Source organism: Lathamus discolor, unplaced genomic scaffold (assembly GCF_037157495.1).
Source record: "Lathamus discolor isolate bLatDis1 unplaced genomic scaffold, bLatDis1.hap1 Scaffold_258, whole genome shotgun sequence".
In the NCBI taxonomy this organism is placed as follows: Eukaryota; Metazoa; Chordata; class Aves; order Psittaciformes; family Psittacidae; genus Lathamus; species Lathamus discolor.
This window is the reverse complement of record NW_027069287.1, coordinates 14649-28626: the sequence shown is the minus strand read 5'-3', so window position 1 is coordinate 28626 and position 13978 is coordinate 14649. Positions and strand designations below refer to the sequence as shown.

At 63.1% G+C, this 13978-nt stretch overlaps 3 protein-coding genes across 3 annotated transcripts; 2 read left to right on the top strand and 1 right to left on the bottom strand.

The window, feature by feature from the left end:
- Positions 1-168: 168 nt before the first annotated feature.
- On the bottom strand, positions 169-4559 carry LOC136006517 (DNA primase small subunit-like). Its single transcript, XM_065664548.1, has 13 exons — positions 4421-4559; positions 3374-3531; positions 3191-3297; positions 3025-3098; positions 2783-2919; positions 2656-2714; positions 2473-2582; positions 2103-2194; positions 1876-2020; positions 1217-1286; positions 1023-1108; positions 854-952; positions 169-275 (listed from the first exon to the last, which is right to left on the bottom strand). Exons 1-13 carry the CDS (start codon positions 4521-4523, stop codon positions 256-258), a joined length of 1260 nt encoding a protein of 419 aa, XP_065520620.1. The 5' UTR covers positions 4524-4559; the 3' UTR covers positions 169-255.
- A 323-nt stretch (positions 4560-4882) lies between these two features.
- Positions 4883-6680, top strand: LOC136006516 (retinol dehydrogenase 16-like). The gene is made up of 4 exons (XM_065664547.1): positions 4883-5258; positions 5350-5608; positions 6087-6250; positions 6351-6680. The coding sequence occupies exons 1-4, from the start codon at positions 4943-4945 to the stop codon at positions 6566-6568; spliced, it is 957 nt and encodes a 318-aa protein (XP_065520619.1). The 5' UTR covers positions 4883-4942; the 3' UTR covers positions 6569-6680.
- A 2028-nt stretch (positions 6681-8708) lies between these two features.
- Positions 8709-12642, top strand: LOC136006524 (G-protein coupled receptor 182-like). The gene is made up of 2 exons (XM_065664554.1): positions 8709-9352; positions 9807-12642. The coding sequence occupies exon 2, from the start codon at positions 9815-9817 to the stop codon at positions 10907-10909; it is 1095 nt and encodes a 364-aa protein (XP_065520626.1). The 5' UTR covers positions 8709-9352; positions 9807-9814; the 3' UTR covers positions 10910-12642.
- The last annotated feature ends 1336 nt before the right edge of the window (positions 12643-13978 follow it).

The following is a 13978-nucleotide window of genomic DNA, read 5'->3' as shown; positions in this document are numbered from 1 at the left end:
ACCCTTTCGTTCCGGGCCCCCGTGTGGGGCTGGGACCCCCGGTGTGGGGCAGAACCCCCCGCTATAGGGCAGGGTATGGGGAGCAGCAGCCCCAAGGCAGAGGCAGGTCCCGGGCGCAGGCACACGGTGAACGGAGACATTTAATGATGTTTGCATAGAAAAGGTACAAAACCAGAGAAGGGTCCGTGTGGGGCGGGGGGGAATGGGGCAGGGACCGGGCTCGGGCTCCAGGCACCGGAGGGGACGATGGCGGCCTCAGAAGTCTCCTTGCAGGTCTGCAATGAGGAGAAACGGGGGGGTTGTAGCCAAGAGCTCCCATTCGGGTCCTATTTGGGTCCCATTCAGGTCCCATTCGGGTCCCATTCAGGTCCCATTCGGGTCCCATTCGGCTCCCATTCAGGTCCCATTCGGCTCCCATTCAGGTCCCATTTGGCTCCCATTCAGGTCCCATTCGGCTCCCATTCAGGTCCCATTCGGCTCCCATTCAGCTCCCATCTGAGCTCCCATTCAGGGTCTCATTCAGGTCCCATTCGCACTCCCATTGGGGTTCCCATTCAGCTCCCATTCAGCTCCCATTGGGGCTCTCATTCAGCTCCCATTCAGGCTCCCATTTGGGTCCCATTCAGCTCCCATTCAGATCCCATTGGGACTCTCCTGCTCCCATTCAGGCTCCCATTGGGACTCTCACTCAGGTCCATTGGGAATCTCATGCTGCTCCCATTCTGGTCCCATTCAGGCTCCCATTGAGACTCTCACTCAGGTCCCATTGGGGCTCCCATTCTGCTCCCATTCAGGCTCCCACTGGGGCTCCCATTCCGCTCCCGTGCAGCCGCAGCCCCTCGCTGGCACCCACCGCTCCTCCGCAGCATCTCCCCTCTCCGCGCTCGCTCCATGTCCTCCACGAAGTGCTCGAAGAGCCGCACGTAGGGCGCCAGGCTCGTCCTCTTGTAGTCTGCAGGAGGTGGGGCTGAGCAGGAGCCATGGGGGGGGACCCCCCCCAACGCCCCCCCGGTCACACTCACCCCGCGTGCGCCGCTTTGGCTCCGTCTCCGCTCCATCCTCCTGCTCCTCATCGGCACCGGCCGCATCCAGCTCATGGCACAGGGAGCTGCGGGCAAGGCCGTGATGGGCTTCAAGGTCTTTTCCAACCCGGTTCATTCCATGATGGGACTTGGGGGGCTGTGGGCAGAGCCGGGCCCCGCTGTTCATCACGTACCTGATGGTGGGGACAGTGAAGGGGTCGAACTGGTCGAGCTTCTGCAGGTCCAGGGGTACCGAAATGCGACCTGAAGGAGAGCGGAGTCATGGGGTTGCTCTCCCTACGGGATGCTATCCCTATGGAATGCTATCGCTATTGGGATGCTATCCCTATGGGGTGCCATCCCTATGGGATGCTCTCCCTATGGGATGCTATCCCTATTGCAATGCTATTCCTATGGAGTGCTATCCCTATTGGGATGCTCTCCGTATGGGATGCTATCCCTATTGGGATGCTCTCCCTATGGGATGCTATTCCTATGGAATGCTATAGCTATTGGGATGCTATCCCTATGGGATGCCATCCCTATTGGGATGTTATCACTATTGGGATGCTCTCCCTATTGGGATGCTATTGCTATTGGAATGCTATCCCTATGGGGCGCCATCCCTATGGGATGCTCTCTCTATGGGATGTTTCCCTATTGGGATGCTATTCCTATGGAATACTATCCCTATTGGGATGCTACCCCCATTGGGATGCTATTCCTATGGAATGCTATCCCTATTGGGATGCTATCCCTATGGGATGCCATCCCTATCATGATGCTATCCGTAAGGGATGCTCTCCCTATGGGATGCTGTCCCTGTGTGGTACCATCCCCACCCCAGACCAACCCGTTTTGGGGTGGACGCTGAAGGGGCTCTTCAGGAGGTGCCCGACCCCTTTGCTGACGTTGATGTCGAGGCGGGGGAAGCAGAACTGCAGCATCACCTCCCAGTCCGCGAAGCACCCGGTGCCCTTCCCGGCCGCTGCCTGCTTCTGTGGGGCACACGTGTGGGGCAGGAGCCCTGGGGTGGGCGCTGGCGCCTGTCCCCTGGTCCCTGGATGGGGTCACACTCACCCGTGTCCGCTCCATGCGGCCCTTCAGCAGCTCCCAGCGCTGCACCGAGTCCCGCTTCTTGGGGAACTCGGCCTGCAGCGGCTCGCGGTGCTGTGGGGGGGGTCAAGGCTGGTCACGGACAATGGGAGAACCACGGGATTGGGCTGGGATGAAGGGACCTTAAAGCTCATCCAGCGCCACGGGCTGGGACACCTTGCACTGGAGCAGGGTGCTCCAGCCTGGCCTTGAGCACTGCCAGGCATGGTGACTCCATCACCCCCTGGGTACCCTGTTCCAGTGCCTGAGCATCCTCTGGGATTACCCTGTTCCCCCCTCTCGGACCCTCCATCCAGCACCAAGCACTGCAGCATGCCCTCCGCAGGAAGGATATCCTCCGGGATGAGGGCCAGCACCTTGTCCCAGCTCTCCGGGCTGCCCAGGATATCCTGCCCCACCAGTGCGTAGCTCTCAAAGTACTTCTCCACCACAGCAACCGAACGCCTGTGGAGCAGGGAAGAGCCTCAGCACCAGTCAGCACCACTTCAGCACCAGGCAAAGGGGGTCCCCAGCCGACCTGATGAAGGGGTGGATGGGCTCGGAGAGAGTCACCTTCTTCACGGTCTCTACTCCACCCTGGGGGGACAGCGATGCTCAGCGGGTTGGGGGGCAATAAGGGGGTGCCCGGCTCCCCATGCACCCACCTTCACCAGGGTCAGGTACTCCACAGTGGCCGCCCGCAGCGCTGGGGACCACTTGCGCACGGCATCATCGCACACCCAGCAGTGGACACCCCTCCGGCCCGAGTACACCCACAGGCGATGCTTCAGGCCCAGGTCCTCTATGGAGGGGACAGCGGGAGCGTGTTGGGATGCGGCATTCCCAACCTAACCCCATTGGGCACCACCACATCCATGGGTGCAGGAGGGGTCCCCAGGACCCTCACCCACGAGTGCACGGTCAATGATGCGGATGGCGATGGTCATCAGGGTCCAGCACTTGGAGCAGATATCGGCTGAGCTGTGGGCACAGAGCAATGGGCCAGGCTGCACCCCCTGCCCCTGCACCCCCCTTTTTATCCCTTTCCAGCTATCCCAGCTCCTGTTAGGAACCTGCAGCACGTCCGGACATCGTCGTAGTCCGTCATGTCGATGTCAAAGACCAGCTCCTTCTCCTGCGGCTGGAAGGCTCCCAAGCGCACCGTGTTGTGCTGGTTGGGCTGCGGGACGGGATGGGAATGGGCTCAGCGACACCGGGGCCCATTCCCGCTTGGAGTGCCCGGATCAAGGACTCACCCGGTGGGAGTAGACGGCGCCGATGTCGATCTTGTAGGGGTTGGTTTTCTGCAGCTCCCGCTCCAGCTCCTGGGGGCTGTCGAAGGACTGGAAGCGCACGTAGACATCGTCCCGCAGCGTGAAGGAGAACTCCCGCAGCTGGAAGTAGTTCTTCACCACTGCGGGGGGGGCAGGAGGATGGTTGGGGGGTACCCCCGGCTGGTACCACAGCCCCCGGGGCCTGGTATCGGAGCCTCCGACCCGGTACCACGTCCCAGACCCAGTATCGGAGCCTACGACCCAGTACTGCAGCCCCCGGGACCCGGGACTGCAACCCCCAGTACCTGGTCCTGCATCCCCAACACGATCCCGCATCCCCAACCCGGTACCGCAGCCCCGACCCGGTACTGAAGCTCCCAGGACCCAGTACCGCATCCCCAGCCCGATCCCTCATCCCCAGCCCGGTACCGCATCCCCAGCCCGGTACCGCATCCCCAGCCCGGTACCACAGCCCCAACCTGGTACTGCAGCCCCTGGAACCGCAACCCCCAGTACCCGGTCCCACATCCCCAATCCGGCCCCGCAGCCCCGACCCGGTCCCGCATCCCCAACCCGATACCACAGCCTCGACCCGGTCCCGCAGCTCCCGGGACTGCAACCCCCAGTACCCGGTCCCGCAGCCCCAGTCCAGTCTCGCAGCCTCAACCCGGTCCCGCAGTCCCGACCCAGTATCACAGCCCCGATCCGGTCTCGCAGCCTCAACCCAGTCCCGCATCCCCAACCCGGTACCAAAGCTCCCAGAACCCGATCCCGCAGCCCCAACCCGGTCCCGCAGCCCCGAGCCGGTACCGCATCGCCAACCCGGTCCCGCAGTCCCGACCCAGTATCACAGTCCCAGTCCGGTCCCGCATCCCCAACCCGGTCCCGCATCCCCAGCCCGGTACCGAAGCTCCCAGTACCCGGTCCCGCAGCCCCGGTCCGGTCCCGCAGCCCCCGGTCCCGCAGCCCCGACCCGGTCCCGCATCCCCGAGCGGGTCCCGCAGCCCCCGGTCCCGCAGCCCCGCTCACCGCCGCCGTAGCCGAGCCAGCGGCCGTAGGCGCCGTGCGGGAAGAGCCGCCGGTAGAACACCGGGAGCAGATCGGGCAGCGCCGCGGGCTCGAACCGCGCCATCGCAGGCGGGAAGCGGCAGGAAGCGGGGCGCGGGGGCCGCCGGGAGATGTAGTCCGGCCCCGTCGGGGCGGGGGGGCGGGGGGGGGGCGGGGGGGGAGCGGCTCGGGTCACGTCGGGGGGGGGGGGGGGTGAAGCGAAGACCCGGAGGGTCCGGGGATGCTCGGGGGGGTCCGGAAGGATCCGGAGGGGTCCCGAGGTGACAGCGCATGGGGGGGCGGGGGGGGGGGGGTGCGGGACCCCCCGCGGCGGCCCCGCTCCGGGTTAACGATTACCCCGACGGCCGCCCGGAGCGGCGCTGAGCCCGCAAGGCCGGGGCGGGGCGGGGCGGGGGAGCGGCCGTTTAAGCAGCCGGTAGCGCTGGGGACTGTTCATTAACGGCGGAGGCCGGTCCCGCTTGCGCTGCCGGTGCCGGTGCGGGGATGTGGGCGTACGTGGCGGTAGCGCTGGTGGCGCTGGTCCTGCTGCGGCGCTGGTACCGGGAGCGCCAGACGGTGCCGGGGCTCCCGGAGAAGTTCGTGCTCATCACGGGCTGCGACAGCGGCTTCGGCAGCCTCCTGGCGCGGCAGTTGGATGCGCGGGGGCTGCGGGTGCTCGCTGCGTGCCTGACCGAGGAGGGGGCCGAGGGGCTGCGGGCGGCTGCGTCCCCGCGGCTGCAGACCCTGCTCCTGGACGTCACCTCCAGCCCCAGCATCGCTGCTGCCGCCGCATGGGTCAAGGAGCGAGTGGGTGACCGAGGTAGGATGGGGCAGCCCCGCTGAAGCGACCCCCCCTCCTGTGCGGGGCCATCGGGTAGGGCCCGGCTCACCGCATCCCCTCTCTGCCGCAGGGCTCTGGGGGCTGGTGAACAACGCGGGCATCGCCTTCCCCGCCGCCCCCAACGAGTGGCTGCGCAAGGAAGACTTCCTCAAGGTGATCAACGTCAACCTGATCGGCCTCATCGAGGTGACGCTCAGCCTCCTGCCCCTGGTGCGGCGGGCGCGGGGCCGCGTGGTCAACGTGGCCAGCGTGATGGGCCGCCTCTCCTTCTTCGGCGGCGGGTACTGCGTCTCCAAGTTCGGGGTGGAAGCCTTCTCCGACAGCCTCCGGTAAGCGTTGGCCCAGCGTCCCCATTCGCCTCTATGGGTTCTTTGCCTGGTAGGGCACCCACCTGCCAAGCCCCTTCCTGGTGCAGCCGGGTCGAGCTTGCGCCATAGCCATAGGGCTTGGGGCCCATGGGAGGGATCTCTCCTCCTTTCCGTGCCCCTGGCAGGCTCTGCTCCGCTATCAGCCAAGCGCACGTGGAGGCAGCCGCAGGTAAGGGAAAGCAAAAGGACTTGGCAGCGCTTTGATTTCATTGCCACAGCGTAGGAGGCTGCGGCCGCGCTGCCCGGCACTGCCTGCCCCGGCACTGAGCCCCACGCTGCGGACCTTGCCCCCATCCCCGGATCCGGGGCTGGTGGCAACGGCGTTTGTGCTTTGGCTTCGATCCATCCAGCCTCGTGCTGGGTCATTGAGTTGCTCGGACTCCGCTTGGGATCCCCGGCACGAGCAGGGGATGCTGCCATGGGGCTTCATCCCCTGCAGGCTTGACATGCGCAACTTCGGGGTGAAGGTGAGCGTCATCGAGCCCGGCTACTTCCAGACGAGCATCACCAATGAGGAGAATGCACGGAAGCAATTTATGGTCGCCTGGGAGAAGCTCCCGGAGGAAATCAAAGTGGCTTACGGGGAGAATTACTTGAAGCACTGTGAGTACCTCACCTAAAGCCTAAGGGATGCTCGAGAGAGTGGTCCCGTCACCCCCAGCATCCCAGCGCTCGCGGCGCTGAGCCTGACCTGCTTCCACAGTTCTGCAGACCTTCAGGAACATGAAGGATCTGTGCAACCCCAACCTGTCGCTGGTGACGGACTGCATGGAGCACGCGCTGACCAGCCGCTACCCACGCACCCGCTACGCCGCGGGCTGGGATGCCAAACTGCTCTACATCCCCCTCAGCTATGCACCGTCCGCGCTCTCCGACCTCGTGTTTGCCAAGCACCAGCCCCTGCCTACCCAGAAAGCCTGAGGCAGGGATGCGGTAAAGGCCAGGAGGGATCCGGCAGCACCAGCTCGCTCCTGGGCTCCTGGTTCAACGCACACCTGGGAACCAGCTGAATAAAGGCAGTTCCTGCTCTTGGGTTTGGTTTCGGTCTTGGATGGGGACACATCGAGGTTGCGTCCCTGATCGTGCTCCAGCAGCACCAGCGCTGCCTTTGGGTTCCGGCTGTTACCCCAGGCAGGGTCCAGCTTGTGTCGTCATGGAAAACCCTTTACGCTCGTCACATCCAACCATTACCCCAAGGCTCACCCTGCGCCCAGCAGCTCCCACTGCACCCCTGTGCAGGCAGCAGGCACGTGCCCACGTGCTGGGTGCCTCTGCCCCACATTCCCCACCCCACCCGTGGCACCCAGTTACACCCTTTCCCCGTGCGGAGCAAAGGAGGGCGCTTGTGCAACACCGACACGGTCGCCTGCAGCCTGGACAACGGAGCAAGGGTTGTGCAATCAGAGGGATGGGTGTAAGAGAGCCTTGAGCATGGAGATGAGGTCAAAGGCTCCTCCTCGCTCCCCAGGGCATCAGCTCTTGGGGTGATGGGTGCTCCCCCGGCCTGGTACAAGGTCATGGAGTGCTCTGGGTTGGGAAGGAGCTTAAAGCTCATCCAGCTCCATGGGCAGGGACACCGTCCACTGGAGCAGCTTGCTCCACCCCAGCCTTGAGCACTGCCAGGGATGGAGCACCCAAACCTTCTCCATTCAACCCATCCCAGTGCCCCAGCACCCTCACACTAAGGAGCTTCCTTATCTCCAACCTGAACTCCCCCTGTTCCAGCCTGAACCCATCACCCCTCATCCCATCGCTCCAGCCCCTGCTGCAGGTCCCTCCCCAGCATCCCTGTACCCCCCTTCAGGCACTGGAAGCTGCTCTGAGGTCCCCACGCAGCTTCTCTGCTCCAGCCCCGATGTCCTCAGCCTGGCTCCTATGGGAGCTGCTCCAGCCTCCGCTCACCCTCGGGGCCCTCCTGCCGCGCACGGTGCCTCCTGCGTCCTCCGTACCCATCATTAAGGGCTGAGCAGTGATCAGAGCTGGGGATCACACCCCCGAGGATGGAGCAAGGTCAGCAGCACCCCCACTCCCCACGTGCTGAGCCCACGTGAGACCGAGCCACCCCTTTGGGTGCTGCAGGGGCAGAACGCAGGGCCCTGGTGCGAGCAGGAAAGGCTCCCCGAGCACCCTGCGGGGCTGGGGAGAGCAAAGAGACCCCCCCTGCAGCCCCCAACGACCTTCAATGCCCCCTATGGAGCCAAAACGTTCCCTGTTGAGCTGAAACTCTCCCCACTGAGCCCAAACGCCCCCCATTGAGCCCAAACGCCCCCCATTGAGCTCAAACGCCCCCCATTGAGCTCAAACGCCCCCCATTGAGCCCAAACGCTCCCCACTGAGCCCAAACGCTCCCCACTGAGCCCAAACGCCCCCCATTGAGCCCAAACGCTCACCACTGAGCCCAAACGCCCTCCATTGAGCCCAAACTCTCCCCACTGAGCCCAAACGCCCCCCCATTGAGCCCATACACTCCCCATTAAGCCCAAACGCCCCCCATTGAGCCCGAATGCTCCCCATTGAGCCTGAACGCCCCCACTGAGCCCAAACGTCTCCCATTGACCCCAAACACTCCCCACTGAGCCCAAACGCTCCCCATTGAGCCCAAACTCTCCCCACTGAGCTCAAACGCCCCCCATTGACCCCAAACACTCCCCACTGAGCCCAAACTCTCCCCACTGAGCCCAAACGCCCCCCATTGACCCCAAACACTCCCCACTGAGCCCAAACGCCCCCCATTGACCCCAAACACTCCCCACTGAGCCCAAACGCCCCCCATTGACCCCAAACACTCCCCACTGAGCCCAAACGCCCCCCACTGACCCCAAACGCTCCCCACCGAGCCCGAACGCTGCGGGTGAGCGCGGAGCTCCCGCCTGCAGCCCGGGGCCGGGGCCCGGTGCCTGCCCGCGGGCTCAGCGGCTCCGCGCCGCGGTCCCGGGCCCCGCCGTTATCAGCGCCCTCGGGCTTCCTTCCGAGCCGCTTGCCCAGCACAAACCCCGGCCGCTTCCTGCCATTGTTCCACCCGGCCGCGGCTCGGCGCTGGGCTCGGGGCTATCGGCCCCCTCCGCAGCCCCGGGCCACGGCTCAAGCCCCCTCCCTGCCCCTGCCGAAGCAGCCAGCAAGCAGCCGTCGGTCACCGCCCCGGCCTCAGCGCACGGGCGCTCCTATGGCCACTGGCATCTGCTCCCAGATTCCGCTTCCAGCCCTTTCCCCCCCCTCTATAAGAACCTCGGGTTCGCCCCGGCACAGTGGGAGCAGGAGGGATGCTGATGCCTTAACCCACCCCTGGGACTCCCCGAGCTGCGGGAGGAGCCGGCTCCATCCCAAGGGATGCGTTTCCCCTCCTATCCACAGCGGGACCGGGGTAGGATCCATCCCTTGGGATGGTGGAGGGGAGGTGCTGGGGCTCCTCGCCCAGGCACCTGCAGCTTCCACATGGACACCGCACCCAGCAGTGGGATCAAACGGGAGCGGGGCGCCGGCGCTGGGAATGGAGTCAAGAGCCGCGGGCGCTGAGCTGCCGCAGGATGCCGGACCACGATGGTCATTTCCTGCTGGGAAGCAGCCAAAAAAGCCCACCCCGAGCTCCGCGCCGCGGCTCCGCTGCCCCAGAGGCGCCCGAGCAGCGGAGCAGAGAGGATCCCTGAGCCGCATCCGCATCCAGCAGCATCCGACTGCGCCAGCACCACCCGCAGGACCTGCCGCAAGGTGCGGAGCAATGGCAATGGGGGGCTCCAGAGCCCATCTCTGTGGTGTGGGGCTCGGGCGGGTGACGGAGGGTTGATGATGAGTGGGGGGTTCCTGCTTCCAAGCTCGGCACGCTCCCCTTTTCCCAGGGGAACGGTTGGATTGGTGAGGCTGGATGGGGTCCGCGGTGTCTTCGCTGCACGGATGCAGCTTGAGGCAATTAAAGGATGCTCGGGTCAATTGCGTTTCCCTTCAGCTTATGGGTTTGTCACCTACTTGGGAGTCCCAGTGGATCCCAATAGGAGCATCCACACACCAGGGCTCGGCGGGGAGCTGCTGTCCTGGGTTGTCAGCTCTGCTCCTGCAGCGATTGATGCTGCGGAGCCTCAGGGCTGTTGGGTGCTGCCACCATCCTTCATCCCTCTGCCCTGTTGTCCCCATCACAGTTGGTCCTGAGCTTTCCCTTGCCTTGCAGCTACCAGGATGGCCGAGGTGACCACTGCCCCCACTGAGACCCACACACTCCTGAACGAGTACAGGGACTACCACAACTGGTCCGAGCTGTTCCACCTCCTCAACTACACCTACAGCTTCTGCGAGTTCAGCCTGGATGAGAACGTCAAGCGGGTGATCCTCTTCATCCTCTACCTCATCATCTTCGTGGTGGGCTTGGTGGAGAACCTCCTCGTCATCTGGGTCAACTGGCAGACCCGGGGCAACAAGAGCTTGGTCAACCTCTACATCCTCAACATGGCCATCGCTGACCTGGGAGTGCTGCTCTCGCTGCCCATCTGGATGCTGGAGGTGATGCTGGATTACACCTGGCTCTGGGGCAGCTTCCTCTGCCGCTTCACGCACTACTTCTACTTCGCCAACATGTACGCCAGCATCTTCTTCCTCACCTGCCTGAGCGTGGACCGCTACGTGTCCCTCACCAGCTCCTCCCTCTTCTGGCGCAAGCACCAGCACCGCGCGCGCCGCGTCGTCTGCGCCTGCGCTTGGCTCTTGGCAGCAGCCATCCCGGTGCTGGAGGTCACGCACATGCAGCTGGTCAACACCGGGGAGCCCATCTGCATCTTCATGGCCCCCTTCGAGACCTACGACGAGTGGGCGCTGGCGGTCAGCTTGGCCACCACCACCATTGGGTTCCTCATCCCCTTCCCCATCATCGCCGTTTTCAACGTCCTGACGGCCAGGTTCATCAAGCGCACCAAGCCGGAGAGCAGGAAGCACTGCCTGCTCATCTACGCCTACATCCTCGTCTTCCTCGTCAGCTGGCTGCCCTTCCACATCATGCTCATGCTGCTCACCCTCGACGGCAACCACATCGTCCTCCACTGCACCTTCGCCCATCTCCTCTACTTCTTCTACGACATCATCGACTGCTTCACGCTGCTCCATTGCGTCGTCAACCCCATCCTCTACAACTTCCTCAGCAAGAGCTTCCGCAGCAAACTCATCTCGGCCGTCGTCAAGTACATCCCAAAGGAGCAGGGCAAGCAGAAGGGCGCAGACAACTCCTCCTCCACCACGCAGCACTCCATAGTCATCGCCAAGGACAACAGCCCCCCCAACTAACGCGGATCGGGCTCTCCTGCTCAGCCCCGGGGCCGCTGGGGTTGGGTTTCCCTTGGTGATAAGGAGACTCTTTGCTCTTCAACACTTCTTGGCTGGTCACCTCCTGTACTACGGAGCAGGGCTGGGTACCAAACGGGGACTGGGGGATGCAGACATCTTGCTGCAGCCCCTCACCGTCATGGAATCGGAGTCATAATCATGGAATCATAGGGTCATAATCATGGAATCATAGGGTCATAATCATGGAATCATAGGGTCATAATCATAGAACCAGAGCATCAACCAGCTTGCAAAGACCTTCAGATCAAGCCCAACCATTCCCCCCACACAAGCCCTGGATGCCGCCCCTTTTGCCGTGCTGCCAACCCCAGCGGGACGGAAGGAATCCATCCCTTTGGAATGCCCAGCAAAGGCCTCAAAGCCTGATTGGACAGAGATGACGGCGGTGCAGGGCAGGAAGGATGCGGGCTCAGCAGCTTGCCGGGGGCAAAGCCAGCGGCAGAGCAGCGCTGGGGGAGGCTGGGTTTGACCGGGCACGGCCACCGCGGTGGGGTTCCCACTCTGCGCTCTGCATCCAACCCGGGGCAGGTTTAAGGCCACCGGTTGTGTTTCCAAGCATCTCACCAGGCTCCGGTGGCTCCTTGTGATCCAAGGCCGTGCTCCCGTGGGAACACAGCATTCCTGAGAGCCGGAACGCGGGGTTTGGCCGTGTAAGAAACCGGAGCATCCGGAGAAAGTTCATCATTGTCCGGGTTCCGCCGTCACGTGCCGCGGGGCAAGCCCTGGGCAGGGAAGGTGAAGGAGCGGGTCCATAAATCTCCCAAAGGCCTTGAGCTGCTCCAGGAACAGCGTCTTTAAAAGAGCAAAGCGTAAGCAAATCCCGGGACAGGATGCGGGGGCGCAGGGCGGGGAGCAGGATATCCCGGGATATGCGGGAGAAGCCCACGGCCAGGGGTTAAGGCGAGCGCTCCGTTATCACCGGCAGCAGCTCTGCTGTTGGCAGCGTAAATCCCTGCCTGCCCCAAGGCTCCGCTTGCTGCTGGGCTGAGAGCGAGAGCCAAATCCGTCTCATAGAGAGGTGCTGAGGCTGGGGATGGAGCTGGCTCCCTCGGGTATGGAGTCATGGAACGGTTTGGGTTGGAAAGGAGCTTAAGGTCATCCAGTTCCAACCCCCTGCTACGGGCAGGGATGCCTCATGTTAGACCAGGTTGCTCCAAGCCCCATCCCTTGAACACTGCCAGGGATGGAGCATTCACCACTTCTCCATCCAACCCATTCCAGCGCCTCAGCACCCGCACAGGGAAGAGCTTCCCCCTTATCTCCAACCTGAACTTCCCTGTTTCGGTTTAAACCCATCACCCCTTGTCCTGTCGCTCCAGTCCCTGTTCCCATCCCAGCGTCCAGCTCAGGGAAGCGACTTGCGCCCTTCGCCTTCCTCATGGTCCTTACCCCCAGTTTCACAGCCTGGCCTCGGGGACCTGCGCGGTCCCAGCTCCTTCATCCCCATCACCTGGGCACAAGGCAAAGCCCCAGCACCAGTGAATGGGAAGCAGCTTTGCACGGACACAACCCCCAGCTCTGATCCTGATCCTTCCCTTCTGCTATCGCCAATCCCAACGGCAGACAAGTAACCGGGCACTTGCTGTGTGACGTAACCAGGACGACATATTCCAGTTTAAACGTGTAAAATCTGGTGTTTGACCTAATAAACTTCCTTCTTTTGATACGAAAAACCCTCTCCTCATGTACCTGCAGCTTCGCTCACAGACCCCAGGGCCAGGCTGGCCTCAAGTAAAGCCTCCTAAAGCCCCACACACGGAGCTGGGCTTGGAGCCCCGCAAGTCCTTTAGCTGGGTCCCTCAGTACCCCATTAAAGCCCCCAGCACCCCTTAGGGTACCCCTGGACCAGCAGCCCCCCAGCTCATCGGTGGCTCCCAGCAGGAATCATAGACCCACGGAACGGTTTGGGTTGGAAGGGAGCTTAAATCTCACCCAGCTCCAACCCCTGCCACCGGCGGGGATATCTTCCACTGGAGCAGCTTGCTCCAAGCCCCATCCAACCTGAATGGAGCATCCAAACCTTCTCCATTCAACCCATCCCAGCACCCTCACAGGGAAGAGCTTCCTTATCTCCAACCTGAACTCCCCCTGGTCCAGCCTGAACCCATCGCCCCTTGTCCCATCGCTCCAGCCCCTGGTGCTGGTCCCTCCCCAGCATCCCTGTACCCCACTGGAAGCTGCTCTCCTCCAGCCCCAGTGTTCTCAGCCTGGCTCCTATGGGAGCAGCTCTGCCTGCGGAGGTCAGCCCGGCCCGAGCGGGGCTTCCCGGCGCTGCCATAAACTGGAGCAGCTCTCAAACACCAACGGGGTTTCCTTTACCAGGCAACAGCTCCGAGCCTGGCACGCTCCACCCTCGCCTGCATGGCAAGGGCTCATCAAGGAACGCAAACCCGGAGCCGTTCCCCCATGCCTTTAAGGAGGCTCCGGCTTCCAAGCTGCTGAGGAACCAGCCACAGGAATGCCGGGCTCCGCTCTCCCTGTGACCCCGGAGCACGGGAGCAGGATACGGCCAGAGCCAGGGATGCGCTGAGACCTCCACGGAGCTGGGCGCAAGAAGCCGGGCACAAGAGCTCAACGTTTTCCATTTTATTATTCTAAATAAAGACCACACTTTGTGCTGAGCGCTCGATGGAGTAGAAAAGAACCCGATGGGGAACCGCTGCGGACACCTACTGCTGGGGGGGGGGGTGAGCTTACAAAATATACAAAACTTTACAGCAAAGAGATAGGAAACACTTAAATATCAGGAGGTCAGTACCTACGATTCACGTAACAGAGAGGTTAGACAGCAACTCCACTCTTATCCTTCGTCTGCTGCAGGAAGAGACCTGGATCTGTCGGGAAAGGGGAGAATCCAACGGGATTGTGGGTGAGAAAGCAGAGGAAAACCCCTCACGAAGCCTTTTTTGGGAGGGGGGGGGTTTGTGCCGGGGTTTCCTGGGTGCTCTGTGCACAGCAAAGCATCGCCCTCTGCAATTCCCTCTTGGAGCCTGAGGATCCCAAAGCACC